A 13,104-nucleotide genomic window follows, 5' to 3' on the forward strand; every position below is an offset into this window, starting at 1 on the left:
CATTGTCAGTAAAGTAGTTTGCAAGCCAATCCAGATAACCATGATCTTTTACCAAAAATGTGCCATTTCACTTACAGAAAAGGTAAAACATTTGATAAACATTTTAGTGACTTTAAAAAGGGAAATTTCAAATATATGGTTCGAAAATGCATTGAGAGTTTTGCACCAGCGGGATGGTTTTAGTGTGGCCATTGTATTTTCTGCAAATATGCCTTTAAAACTAAACAATTTACTTCAGCAATCACTAAAAAGGTTTGGCATCAGATGTTTCATATCTTGCAGTGGTGAATGGATTATACATCTAGCTCTTTGTAGTTGTTCTTCATTTTATATAGGTCAAACATCCAGAATGCTTAAATTGCCCAACTCTTTATATAAACATAGTAAAAACATCCTGGAGCAGTACCAAATACTATCTATTAGTAAAGGAAAACGTCATGAAGCTTTAACATATAAAGAAAAAAAATGGACCATTTTGTTGGAAAAAAATTTATCCAGGATTAAATGAATTAGGATCCAAATTAAAAAAAGGAAAGAAAAAACATTTTTTCTCTGCATTTTAATGATGCAATAACTCACTTTAGACACCAGATGATGGAATTACAATGTGAAAAGGGGGAAAAACAGTCCCTGCTGCACTGTGATCTTGTCGACTTACAGTTTTCAACCTTTTGTGGTCAATCTTTTGCTGTTTGATGTTTCGACCTTTTGGCATTTTAAATATATCCCACAGAAGTGTGTGTGTGTGTGTGTGTGTGTGTGTGTGTGTGTGTGTGTGTGTGTGTGTGTGTGTGTGTGAGCGTATGTGTTTTGATGACAAAGTGAGGTAAGTTGAAAATGCTAATTAATATGTTGTTACCTTTTGTATCTGTGATGAATTTCCTTATAACACTTATGATCACTGAATATCACAGCTGTATTGTTAACTAAATTATATAGCCCATCTGGAAGTTGACACCACAATTTCCTCAAGAAAGCAAATGCAAAAGACCCACTTGTTCTACATTGGCACTCAAGTAATTAACATATATTTATGTATGGCATGTTTTTTCCCCTGTATTTTAAATGTAATACGGTTTCCTAAGTGCTGTAATGTAGGGGTATTGGTTTGTACTGCTTGTGTTGAAAGTAAAACAACAGGAACTAACTGTAAACTGACTTTGTTAGAAAAATAAATGCACACGTAGGTACACCTGCCTACTGAATACAAGATTTTCCTGTTTTTTGTTAGTAAAAGAAAGTAGTTTTAAAGTATCATTCAGTAGAACAGTATTGCTGGCCCACTAACATGTTTTCCTTTTCTCTCTCTCTCTCTCTCTCTCTCTCTCTCTCTCTCTCTGTTTTTAGGCTTACCTGGCATGTTAAGGACAAACAGGATGCAAACAATGTTGCATATACTGCTGGACCACTAGGAGTTCACACAGACTACCCAGTACTTCATCATTCGCCAGGGGTAAGGTCACTTGTATTTCTCAGCATTAAAGTTAAACATACCTCTCAACTTCTCAGTGCAATAAATCTGGACAAAGCCTGGGGACAAAGGCCCAAAAATAGGAACAAAATTTAAATATTGCTCCTATAAACCTAGAAAGTTGCTAGAATAACAGATTTCATATAATTATGTATTTTTCTGAAGGATATAAAGTCTATAACTCAAATGTCTGTCATTATTTAGTGTTATTTAGTGACTTCAATTTTCAATGATTTTCTACAAAACCACAAATTTTATGAGGAATAGACCAAAAATATGAGGCAAAAATCTGGACATTCTGTGAAAATCTGTACAGTTGAGAGGTATGACAAGACTATCAAGGATGAAATATTAGCTTTAAGGAATACTGCCATTTTAAGCAAATCATTGTTGCCTTACCATTTGTCATCAAATATTGCATTTCTTTGAATATATCTATGTTATTTTGCATTTATAGGTGCATTTAGTGAAAGATCATGTGTGTATAGTTGTCAGCTGTCTCTTATAATGTGGTCTGATAATATAAATTACTGACTCAGCAGACCGAATTGTTTTACTTTTTCATTGCTCAGATTAAATGAATCAACCAAAACGAGCAACATAGCACTTGTGAGTTATTACATCTCCACTCTGTTAGTTACACTGTTAACAAGTAAAATGGATGAGCACTTTGGAAATGAGTTTGCTCACTGCCATGTCCCTTCATGATGTGATGTTTAGATATTTGCCTGATTTCCTAGATGCTTTGTGTCGAGGCAATTTTCCTTGTTCTTCATTCATTGGTCTTTGATTGGCTTTTAAAGCAATGTTGAATGATGCTGATAATGGGGCAGCACGTATTTAACAATTTGGCTGGAACTCTCCTCCTTCCTCTACAAGACTGGTCTACAGTGAGTACCACCAAAATGTGCATTTCTTTAGCCAGTCTTTTGCTACATTGGTATTACAATAAACCACATTTGGGTATGTGTTATACTGTATTTATGCATATTTGGCATGGACTGGTTATGAATGTGAATCCCAGGCAATCAAATCCCCTAAGTCAGGCATGGTTAAGTACAAACTAACTCACACCCAAATGTACTTTACTGCTGTTGTACAATGACAAAAATAATACCATTCTGAGATAGTGGACTACTGTAATGGCTAGGGTTTCTGCCTCAAATTGCTTGAGTCTTCACGTCCTCATGTCCTGCCTTGTGTGCACTTTTTTTTCCCCTTTTTTTGGCATCCTACCATCATCTCCATCCAATCCATGGGCCCATTTGTTTGTCATGGGGTGAGAACCCTTTCTTGCCCACTCTTTTCAGAATCAGTTGTGGAGCCATCATTCTGTCAGCTGTTATGGCATTTTTGTTATGCAGCCCTAACCCCAACACCTGGTGATGTGGGCTTCCATATCACTGTAATGAAACTGCCTGTCTCCCTGATATGAAACTCCGTCCTGTCTTTCATGTGTCTCTGCAAGGGCTGCCATTACCAGCTAGGGCAAACCACTCTAGTTCCTCTCTCCCATAGCCTGTTCTCATAGAGACTTATGTATAGTACTCCACTAGAGGGCCAGGTCATCACAGGAGGGGAACAGCCACCACAACCCTTCTTCCTACCAAGTACAATGTTGTAAGCTGTATGTCTCTTGCCCTGCCCACTTGGCTTTTCCATCTTCCGAAATCACTAATCGATCTCCTGTCACCCAAATCATACACAGGGCTTTATCCCTCTGTGCCAAAGTGCCTGGTGTACACACAGTTGTTTTTTTCTGTGTGCTCAGTATTCTTCATGTATCCCAAAACATGCCATAGGTGAATCTCTAAATTCCCAAGGTATGAAGTCCAAGCAACAGTGTGCGTGCATGCGTGTGTGTGTGTGTGTGTGTGTGTGTGTGTGTGTGTGTGTGTGTGTATATATATATATATATATATATATATATATATATATATATATATATATAGTTTTTTAACTTTAAAGCATAACAATTTGGTATATGTTAAAACAATAGCAACATTTTTGAATATAAAATTTTGGTGTTTTGAAAGTATTAAAAACAGTTTTCATAACATAACTCATTCAAAATTTCATTTATTTAACAGTTTTAAATTTAACAAAGTGATGGTGCATTCTTTTTCTAACTTTCGATCAGAAAAGTCCACTTCATAATATTCAGACATCTTACCTCGTATTACTTCTCATACTTTTTGCAGAATGCCATTGCTGTTTGGGACAACACTTGTGTGTCTCCACTTCTCTAATCATTCTCAGAGTATTTGCATATTCACCATTCCTGATCTTCTTTCATTATATAAAACGTAGTACTTTCTCTGATAGCTTTTGTATTTTCCTCAGTTTTCCATGTAATAATCGTGCCTTGTCATGACTGTCACTTTCTTTAAAACTGACTTACCTATCCTCGAAAATTTCCTTTAAGTTTATCTCTGTATCACTGAAGATATCCTTCATATTTGTTAATGAATAACTTTTTACACAACCTGCTAGAACCAACTAGATCTCTTTGCAGTCTCTTGACTATTTCCCATCCTGGTCACATTTTCAGTCCCTGTTATCTGCCAACTATCATCTCCAGTTGCAGCCGGTTCATAGGTGTTTACTAGGCTAATGATCATAAGGACCTTTTTAAGCCTAGCCATGCATCCCAAATCTCTGACAAGTTCTGATACCCTTGATAAGTGTAAGCATGGGCCTGGGAGATGAACCATTTACAGGTTGCCTGTGTCCATTAGAGACATAGGTGCCAAACCAGTGATGAATTTCAGTTTCCCGTCCAATTGTCCAAGTTGTACTTAAATTGGATTAGGGAGGAACTCTGCTTCACATGGATAGGGAGCCTGTTCCATAGATGGAGAAGTCTCTGGGATACAGACCTCTCTCTCCAGCAGGTCTTGTTTGTATCACAGGCAAGGTTTATGTCTTCAGATTGGGTAATTCTGGTGCTGTTTGTTTTGTGGCTATGCAGGAGATCCATCAGAGGGGGATTTGACAATGCCCTGTATGCCAGACATAGATCTCCCCTCAAAAGCCTGTAGGAGACAGAATACAGGGATAGGGCCTTGGGGCGGTCTGCATAGGACCTTTTACTTACACCCTGTATTCTTTTAGTGAGGAACCTCTGTGGACATTCCAATTGTTGGATGTGCCTGGTTAGGTACATAACAAAGGAGGGATTGTACTCAATGATAGGGCTGATGAATGCCGAATACAGTGGAACAATGACTTCCTTGGACTTAGATGCCACACCTTTGTTTATAAGTTGACTAACACAGAATGATTTCCTAGACAAGTGAGGGTCAAAGGCTAGATTACTATCTGTGTGTGTCCCTAAGTCCCTGACTACTGGGTCAAAAGGTGTGTTGTCAATATGATAGTTACCACGGATGAATGACTTAATAAAGGATACTATTATGCATTTCTTGGCATCTAGTTTTAGTCCATGGCTCTGACACCAGTTGTTTGTCTGTGTCAACCCCTTCTGGAGAACATTTGTGTCAGTGTGAAATTCACTGACAGCTCCTAATTTGCAATCATCTGTAAATTTAGTCAGCCAGAGACCACTGACATTGGCCTTGACTTCTGAGACGTAAATGCCAAAAAGGAGCGGTCCCAGAACTGATCCATGAGGGACTCCACTTGAGATTGGCCTCTTTGTAGAGGTGGACTCCCCATTTCTAACTTTTTGGGTGCTGTCTATGAGCCAATTGGTTATCCACCGGGTGACATACAGGTTGGTACCTAACCTCTTTAGTTTGTCAACAATGTCCAAGTGGGGTATTGTGTCAAATGCCTTGGCCAGGTCAAGGTAGGCAGTGTGAACAACTTTGCCCTCATCCACTGCTTTCGTGACCTTCTCAAAGAAGTCCACCAGGTTGAGTAGGCATGATCTGCCTTTGACAAAACCAAACTGGGTTGGGACCAGTGTCTGGAAGTTTACTAAATCTCTGTTGATCATCTCCATGATAATTCTTTCCATGGCTTTACATATAAGACTAGTGAGACTGCCCACCTTTGTACAGAGAGATGATTGTTGCATTTCTCCATTCATGAGGCATGAAGCCTGTTTGGAGGCTAGAGTTATATAGTAATTCCAAAGGCCCTGATTGGTCATGTTTCTTGCTATTTAGAAGGCATCCTGGGATATTGTCTGGGCCCACTGATGCAGTGTTCTTGGTCTTAGAGAGATCATTAAGGACCTGTTCCTAGTGATAGTAGGGGGGAATTATATTTGATGATATTTTTTGAGGGAAGTTTGAGGGGGAGAAAGGGGTAAAGTTGGAGCTAAATTTATCAGCCAGGATGCTTGTTGTATCTTCTAGCTCAGTATAGGTGGCTCCATTTACAATGAGCTCTGCACACAATTGTGTATTGCCTTTGAGGTTGTGGACAAAGCTAAAGAATGCTTTGTAGTTGTCCTTGGCCTGGGACGCCAAACGTACCTCAAATTTGGCTTAGTAGACTTTATTTGTCCTCTGAATTGTTTGTTTAGTTTGATGAGAGTGCTTTTATCCTGCTGGGTGCTACACCTTCTAATTTTTGCCATGATTTTCTTCCTCCTGTTATAAAGCCTATTGATTTTGTGATTCCACCAGGGTGGCTTGTTTTTTGAGTTATTTTATTTTATTATTTATTTAACATTTGCTTGCCAGGATAGTCCGACTGGACAACAGGACTTCATTTTCAGCGGAGTCCTGGGGAGAAAAACTCCATACGTTTACAGAGAGAAGAAAAAAATTACAAAAGAGACATTACAGAGTAACAGCATACAGATTGTCGACTTTACAGCTGTTAGTATATAATAAGAGGATATTCCCCCTTTTGGTTGAAAATACAAGTGTACAAAATATACAATGAGTGTATATCAGAACCTGGTAGAGCATTGCAAGATATTTCACAACTGAATAAGCGTATATAAATGTTTAAGTTTCCATATACACATTCAAGTAAATATACATCTAAGAGCATATACATATATACATAAATATACATTTATATACATACACATGCACATATGCATACATATACACACACACGAGTACATACACTCTTATAGAGGTTACTGTTAGAGTTAGTTCTGTACTTCTTCCTGGTGGGTACGGCTACCTCTATGCAGCTATTAACATGCTTGTACATGGTTTCTGCAAACAGTTCTGCATAAGCAGCAGTGTTTTCAGGGTTTATGGGGGCTTGAAATGTTGCCAGGCTCTCACTTAATAGCAGGAGGTTAGCCTTAGAATAGTAACTGAATATTCCAGGTTTAGCAGGGGATCTAGGTTTTATTTTTACTTCAAAGGAGACCATTTTGTGGTCTGACCTTACAGTAGGGGGTGCAGCAGTCTTCCATAATAGTGAGGACCAGATCCAGTATGGTTGCACCCCTAGTTGGTGTATTGACTATCTGGTCCAGGGAGTTTGTGTTTCCAAAATCCAGGAATCTCTATGCATTTATGTTTGGTGTCATATACGATTCCCAGTTAATAGTGGGGTAATTAAAGTCACCCATGAATATGGTATTGGGTTGAATGGTTAGTGTTTCTAATAAGTTTAAATACATGGTATGGGTTTCCTGGGTCATAGAGTCGGACCTATAGCTTGCAAGGAAGTGGCATTGGATTTTGCCTCTGGTAATTTGAACATGGAGCAGCTCAAGTGTATTGTCCTGTTTGACCAGCCTTGAAATATATTTATTTTTGATGTAAATAGAGACACCTGCAGCTTTAGTCCCTGCTTGTGAAGTAGCTGCCCTAAATGTGTGGAAGGCACTTTAGGTGTCCTCTCCGTGGCCATGTCTCAGTGACCACACAGATGTCAGCATTCTCTAAGGTAAAGAGAGCTTCTAGGGAATTGCTCGTTCATTCCTCATAGGCTGAGAGCAGTTCCTGGTTCATTCATTCCTAATGAAGCAAGAGCTTATTTCTGGAGCAATCACTGCAGCAACCATCAGGGCTTTTACTAATTAAGTCAATAACCATAAGCGTTTGTTGCTGATATGGGAACCCACATTACCCTAGGGGCTTCATATGCCCTTCTGTGATGTGAGTGTGATCCTACACAAGCATCTACAATCACTATCTTCACTGACTTGGGAGAACCAATCCCACATCACCCTGGTCAATGCCTTCTGTAACCTGCAAAATTCCATTTGTAAGGGAGCAAAATTAGATGACTAGGAAATCATTCCTCCTCCCCAGGATGGGCAAGCCAGTGCAATCCATTCACTCGCACCATTATCCACACAGCTCTTACAACACTCAAGGATTTGTTTAAACTCAAGGATGGGTGTCGGTCAGGGTATCATTCCTCCCTCCAACTAACCCAAGGTTTGCACCATTTCCCTTCAGAGTCTTCTACAGTTCTTGTCCAACATTTCTTTCTGCCACACTCTTTAAATCATAAGTACCTACAACCTTGTTTTTGTAACAGAGCAATACTTTATTGATTACCATATTTTTTTGTTTTTATACAATGCACAATTCCCATGCATGGTACACTTATTATATCAGCTTGATTGCTGATACAACCATTTTATAATTATATGTTTACATAATAATACTAATAAACTATCCTTGTATGAAATAATCAGTGCTTACATTAACTTTCATTAAACTTGCCATTGTTATAAATATATGCATCACATTAACTACTGACCATATTGCTTTATTTTCCCTATATTACAAATCTTAACAACTGAACCAGTGACATCATACCATGTTTTATAGTCTCTTTGTTAAATAGATGTACATCTAAGGTATTTTGTTCTATGTCAACATTTTCTTCAAGCTTAATGTCCATTACAGAATACAATAGGGTCCATTTTTACTAGGGATTTGTGTTTCTGTTTTCTAATAGGTGTTTGTTCCATATTTTTAATATCTGTAATAATTTTTTTACCTGTCTTATTGATGGCTTGTCTTTGTTTTCTCAGTATCTAGTAATGATTTTCCTAGTTGCAATCAACAGTAAAGTTCGAAAAATGTTCACCTCCTTAGTACATGTTATTTTACAACAACTCGACAAAAACACCTCTGTAATGAAGTACATTCTTAAAATATGTGCTCCCAAGAACTGCTTTCTGAAACATCACATTTGCAACATATGCCTTTTGTCAGTGGGAACATTTTTTCAAGTCTCACAGTGGTATAGAAATAATTATGCAAACATTTCCATGAAAAAAATCTGAGTTTTATAAATGTGGTTTCATATCTGTTTTGAATTTATAGTGTATTGACTTCTCACATTACTGCCTTATGTACTCTAAGTACTATTATTTTCTGGTCTGCCTTCTGTCCTGGCCTCAATTATAAAATCTAATATTTGTGATTTAGCAATTGTACTAGAATTAGACCTGAATATGCAAGATCGGAGTTCAGTAATACAAATATTTCTCTAGCTTCATCCCATTTTATTACCTCAACTCCTTTTATTGCCTGATTACTAAATTTTGGTTCTTTGGTTTGTGTGTGTGTGTGTGTGTGTGTTTTAGCCATTGGTGTTATTCTGTTTTTCATTACAATAAAGACTTGCTTAATATTTATACATCAAAAGCTGTACATAATGCCCTTCATTTTGCTTTCCTATAACTGCCGAAAGCCCATATGAAACCTGTTGTTTCCTCATAGGGCATTATGCCTATTGTTCCTGAATCAAATTACGTTACACGCTGTTATATTATGACTCCATATCTGGAAGTTCCAACCACCCTCTTCCTTTGTCAGTATTATTTTTTTCGCATTGTATTCTTTCTCATTTTTCCAAAAAAAAAAATACTTGTTTTCCCTTTTAACATTCTTCCATATCTGACCTTTAGGTTAGTTCATATAAGCCTGACCTATATAAAGAACCACTGGTCCCAAAACCATCTTAGTCACTCCTATCTTATTGTCAATGTCCATAAATAACAATTTCCATAGTCCTATCTTTCTTATAATCTTTTTGATTAATTTTTTCCTACATTTCTTTATCTACTTGTTCAACATCCCATTTCAACCAAATTTGTAAGGGTCTCATCTTGTCCATGACACCACAAAAAGGAGAAGTTCCTTATCAAGTCATGTGATTTGTTATAATTTATTACTATAGACTTTGTTTCACTACTATTTATATCCTGCTATACAAGTAAAATACTTTAGTTTATCAAATATAATTTTATATCATATTTTGGACTACTAACATATTATTTCATATCTAATAGGACCTAGGAGGTAAAAAAAAATGAGGCCACCTCCACAAGAGGCCATTCACTAGCAGACTCTCCTAGGGATCCATACTGGGCCCGCTCCTTTTTGGCATCTATTTCTCTGAAATGTAAGGAAATGCTGAAGGTATATGGCTGACTAAGTTTGCAGATGATTGCAAGCTGGGGGTTATCATCGACTCCCCTGCAGATATTAGCATTCTTTAAGATGGTCTATCTCTGACTAATAAATGGTGCAAAGCCATGGTCTTAAACTCAGTGTTAAGAAATGCTTAATTGTACCTGTAGAATAACAGGTGTGTTGTACCTTTAAGAACAATTACCAAAATATGTGTGCGCATATAAATACCAAGCATGTGTTAGCTAAAGTGCCATTCTGAAGGTGCAGCCAGAATGTTAACATCCATGTGCATGATAGTTAATCTGTTTATAAGTTAAAGTTGCTTAACCTCATTTATAATGTATTTGCATACAATAAAGCTGTTTGAACAAAAACTCATGATGCTCGCTTGTTTTATCTTGACCTGGCAAGCGACAGTACTCTTTGTGAAGTCAACTATACCACCTAATTACCGTGTTGATAATATGTCCCTAAGAGTCAGCCTAGGTGGTCAGGGATCTGGGTATGCATGTAGACAGTAGCCTTACCTTTGACCACCACATGGTCACAGTGGTGAGAAAATCCTTTTATGTTGTGCAACTTATAAGTAAGGGCATGGCATCTAGGTCCAAAGAGGTCAGTATTCCACTATCCCTTATCAGACCAATCATAGAGTACAATGCTCCCTTCAGTATGTACCTTGACCAGGAATATACAGCAACTAGACTGACCTCAGAGGCTCCTTACAAAAAGAACATAAGGCATAGCAAACCTGGCTTATGCAGAGCACCTTAAAGCCCTTTCCGTCTACTTAGTCTCCTACAGAATGCTGAGGGGTGATCTATGCCTGGTTTACAAGGCATCTGCAAACCCCACACTTATGAATTTTCTACATATTTGTAAGTCAGACAGTACCAGAAATACAAGGCCTAGGGACCTGACTTTTGTCTGTGACATTAACAGAGCATGTTGGAGAGACAGATATGCATCCCAGAGACTGCCCCTCCTATGGAACAGGTTTCTCATCTATGTGAAACTGAGTTTATCTATTATCCAGTTTAAGTGCAACCTAGACCAGTGGATGGGGAATAGGAAAATTACACCATGTCTGGCACACATGTCCCTTATGGACAGAGGTAGCTTATAAATACCTGGCCCTCAATGTTCTTTTGAGAGAGCATGGCTAGGCTTAGAAAGCCCAGCCCCCCCCCCACCATCATTATTTATTTATTTATTTATTTACATTTGTTGACCGGGAGTGTCTGACTGGACGTAGGTCCATTTTCAGCAGAGGCCTGGGGAGAAAAGCTCCACAGTCAAAATATACAGACAGTAGTTACATTGGATTTACATAGTAATTAACAATTTGATCAACATAGCAATTAAAACTTACATAGTTACAGATGAAGAACATAGTACATCAGTAGACAACTAGAATCTTTATCATCTGCGAAGTACATAACAGACGTTAACAATTGTTACAATAAGAAGTTCCTAGGCTTATGATCATCCGAACTTACTATAATCAAGGTATCTAGTGGGATGGAAAGAAAGGTAGTGGGTGGATGGGGTGGGTGATATTAGAGGGGGAGTTGCAAGGGCATAGCCAGCATGTTTTTAGGTGCGCTTTTAGTAAAGTTTTGAAGTGGGTGCATGATGGTACGGAGGTAATTGTGGGTGGGAGGGAGTTCCATAATTTGGCTATGGTGCAAGATAATAGTGCTTCTCCAGCAGAGTTATTGGCTTTAGTGACCTGCAAGTGATTTTTGTTGCTGGATCTTAGTGGTCTGGTGGTGCGATAGGGTTGGAGTAGATTCTGGAGAAATGGGACTTTTAGCGGATGGTTTACTAGTTTGTGGGTGAGTGCGAGTTGATACCACTGAAGGAGGTGAGGGAGTTCAAGCCAGACCAGTTCAGCAAGGGACAGACAGTGGTTACTATGTTAGGATGCCCTGTGGTGAATTTGGCGATTTTGTTGTAGCAGGTCTCGAGCTTGATTAGATCGCATTGCCTTAGGTTGGCATATATTGGAGAGGCATAATGTAGGGTGGAGATAAGGTGGGAATTTGCTACTGAAATCTTTGCTGCTTTGGTGAAAAGTTGCTTATTACTCTATAATGCTCCTAGTTTTTTGTGGACTTTTTATGGTCATGGATATGTAAATGTCAAATTTTAGTTTATTGTCTATTTCAACTCCTAGCAATTTGGTGTGTTCTGTTGGGTGCATAGTGGTGTTGTCTTTTGCTGTGATGTTAAAGTGAGAGTTGTTTTGAGTATGTTTGGTGGGTTGAAAGATGCGTAGTTTAGTTTTGTTTGGGTTGAGTATTAATTGGGCTTTAGATAACCAAGTTTCAACATAGGAAAAGGCTTCCTGTGTGACTTCTTGCAGTTTGAGTAGCGACTGGGCTGAGCAGATGATGGTTGAGTCATCTGTGTATTGTATGAGTGTGCCATGTTTGGTGGCAGAGGCTAGATTATTGGTGAAAATAGAAAAGAGTAGGGGTCCATGGATGGATCCTTGAGAAACCCCTACAGAGACAGGTAGTTGGGGAGATATGCCATTCTGCCATACAACGGATTGTTGGAGGTCAGACAGGTAACTCTGAAACCAGTTGGTGACTGACTGAGAGAAGGATAGGTTACTGAGGACAGAGATGAATTGTTTGTGTGGGACCATGTTGAATGCTTTAGATAGGCCTAGGAAAGTAGCAGAGGAGAGATAGCCATTGTTTTTATGCTGAAGGATAGTGTTAGCAAAGGAGAGTAAGGCAGTGGTGGTGCTACGGTTTGGTCGGAAACCATGTTGAGTATTGGAAAGGAGGTTGTTAGTAAGGAGGTAGTCTGAGACCTGAGAGTGAATGCATCTCTCTAGTATTTTGGAGAGTGGAGAGAGAATAGCTATGGGGTGGTAATTGGTTAGTTCTGTGGAGGGCCCGCCTTTGTGGAGGGGAATTATACGTGATACTTTCCATAGTGTGGGAATGTAACTTTCTGACAGAGATCGGTTAATCAAGATGGATACTGGGTAGGCTAGAGCATCAGCTGTGATTTGTAGGTATTCACTTGGGAGGTTGTCTGCTGCTAGTTTGGTGGGCTTAAGTTTAGTTAAGAGTTTTTTTTATGTTGGAGGTAGAAACAGGAGTAAAAGAGAAGACAGCGGGTGATTACTAGTTGAAGGTGTGGGTTGGAGTGGAGGGGAGTTGTGTTATCAAGCTAGTGATATTATGGTTTGTGTGGTGTGTGTTGAATGAGGTAGCTATATTTTCAGAGGGGTGAGGGATGTTAGGAGGAGGGATACTGACTTTACGTGGGTGGAGGATGGAGTTTATGGAG

The 13,104-nt window shown here is 38.7% G+C and overlaps 1 protein-coding gene across 1 annotated transcript in view; it reads left to right on the forward strand.

Annotated features, from left to right (window-relative positions):
• BBOX1 (gamma-butyrobetaine hydroxylase 1) overlaps nt 1-13,104 on the forward strand; it is a 1,172,734-nt gene that overhangs the window by 1,060,503 nt on the left and 99,127 nt on the right. Inside the window, exon 5 of the mRNA XM_044058954.1 lies at nt 1,348-1,453. Coding sequence (XP_043914889.1) covers nt 1,348-1,453 — 106 coding nt within the window. The remainder of the gene's footprint in view (nt 1-1,347; nt 1,454-13,104) is intronic.

This window comes from Protopterus annectens, chromosome 17.part0 (genome assembly GCF_019279795.1).
Source record: "Protopterus annectens isolate FY-2018-M chromosome 17.part0, PAN1.0, whole genome shotgun sequence".
Classification (NCBI taxonomy): Eukaryota; Metazoa; Chordata; order Ceratodontiformes; family Protopteridae; genus Protopterus; species Protopterus annectens.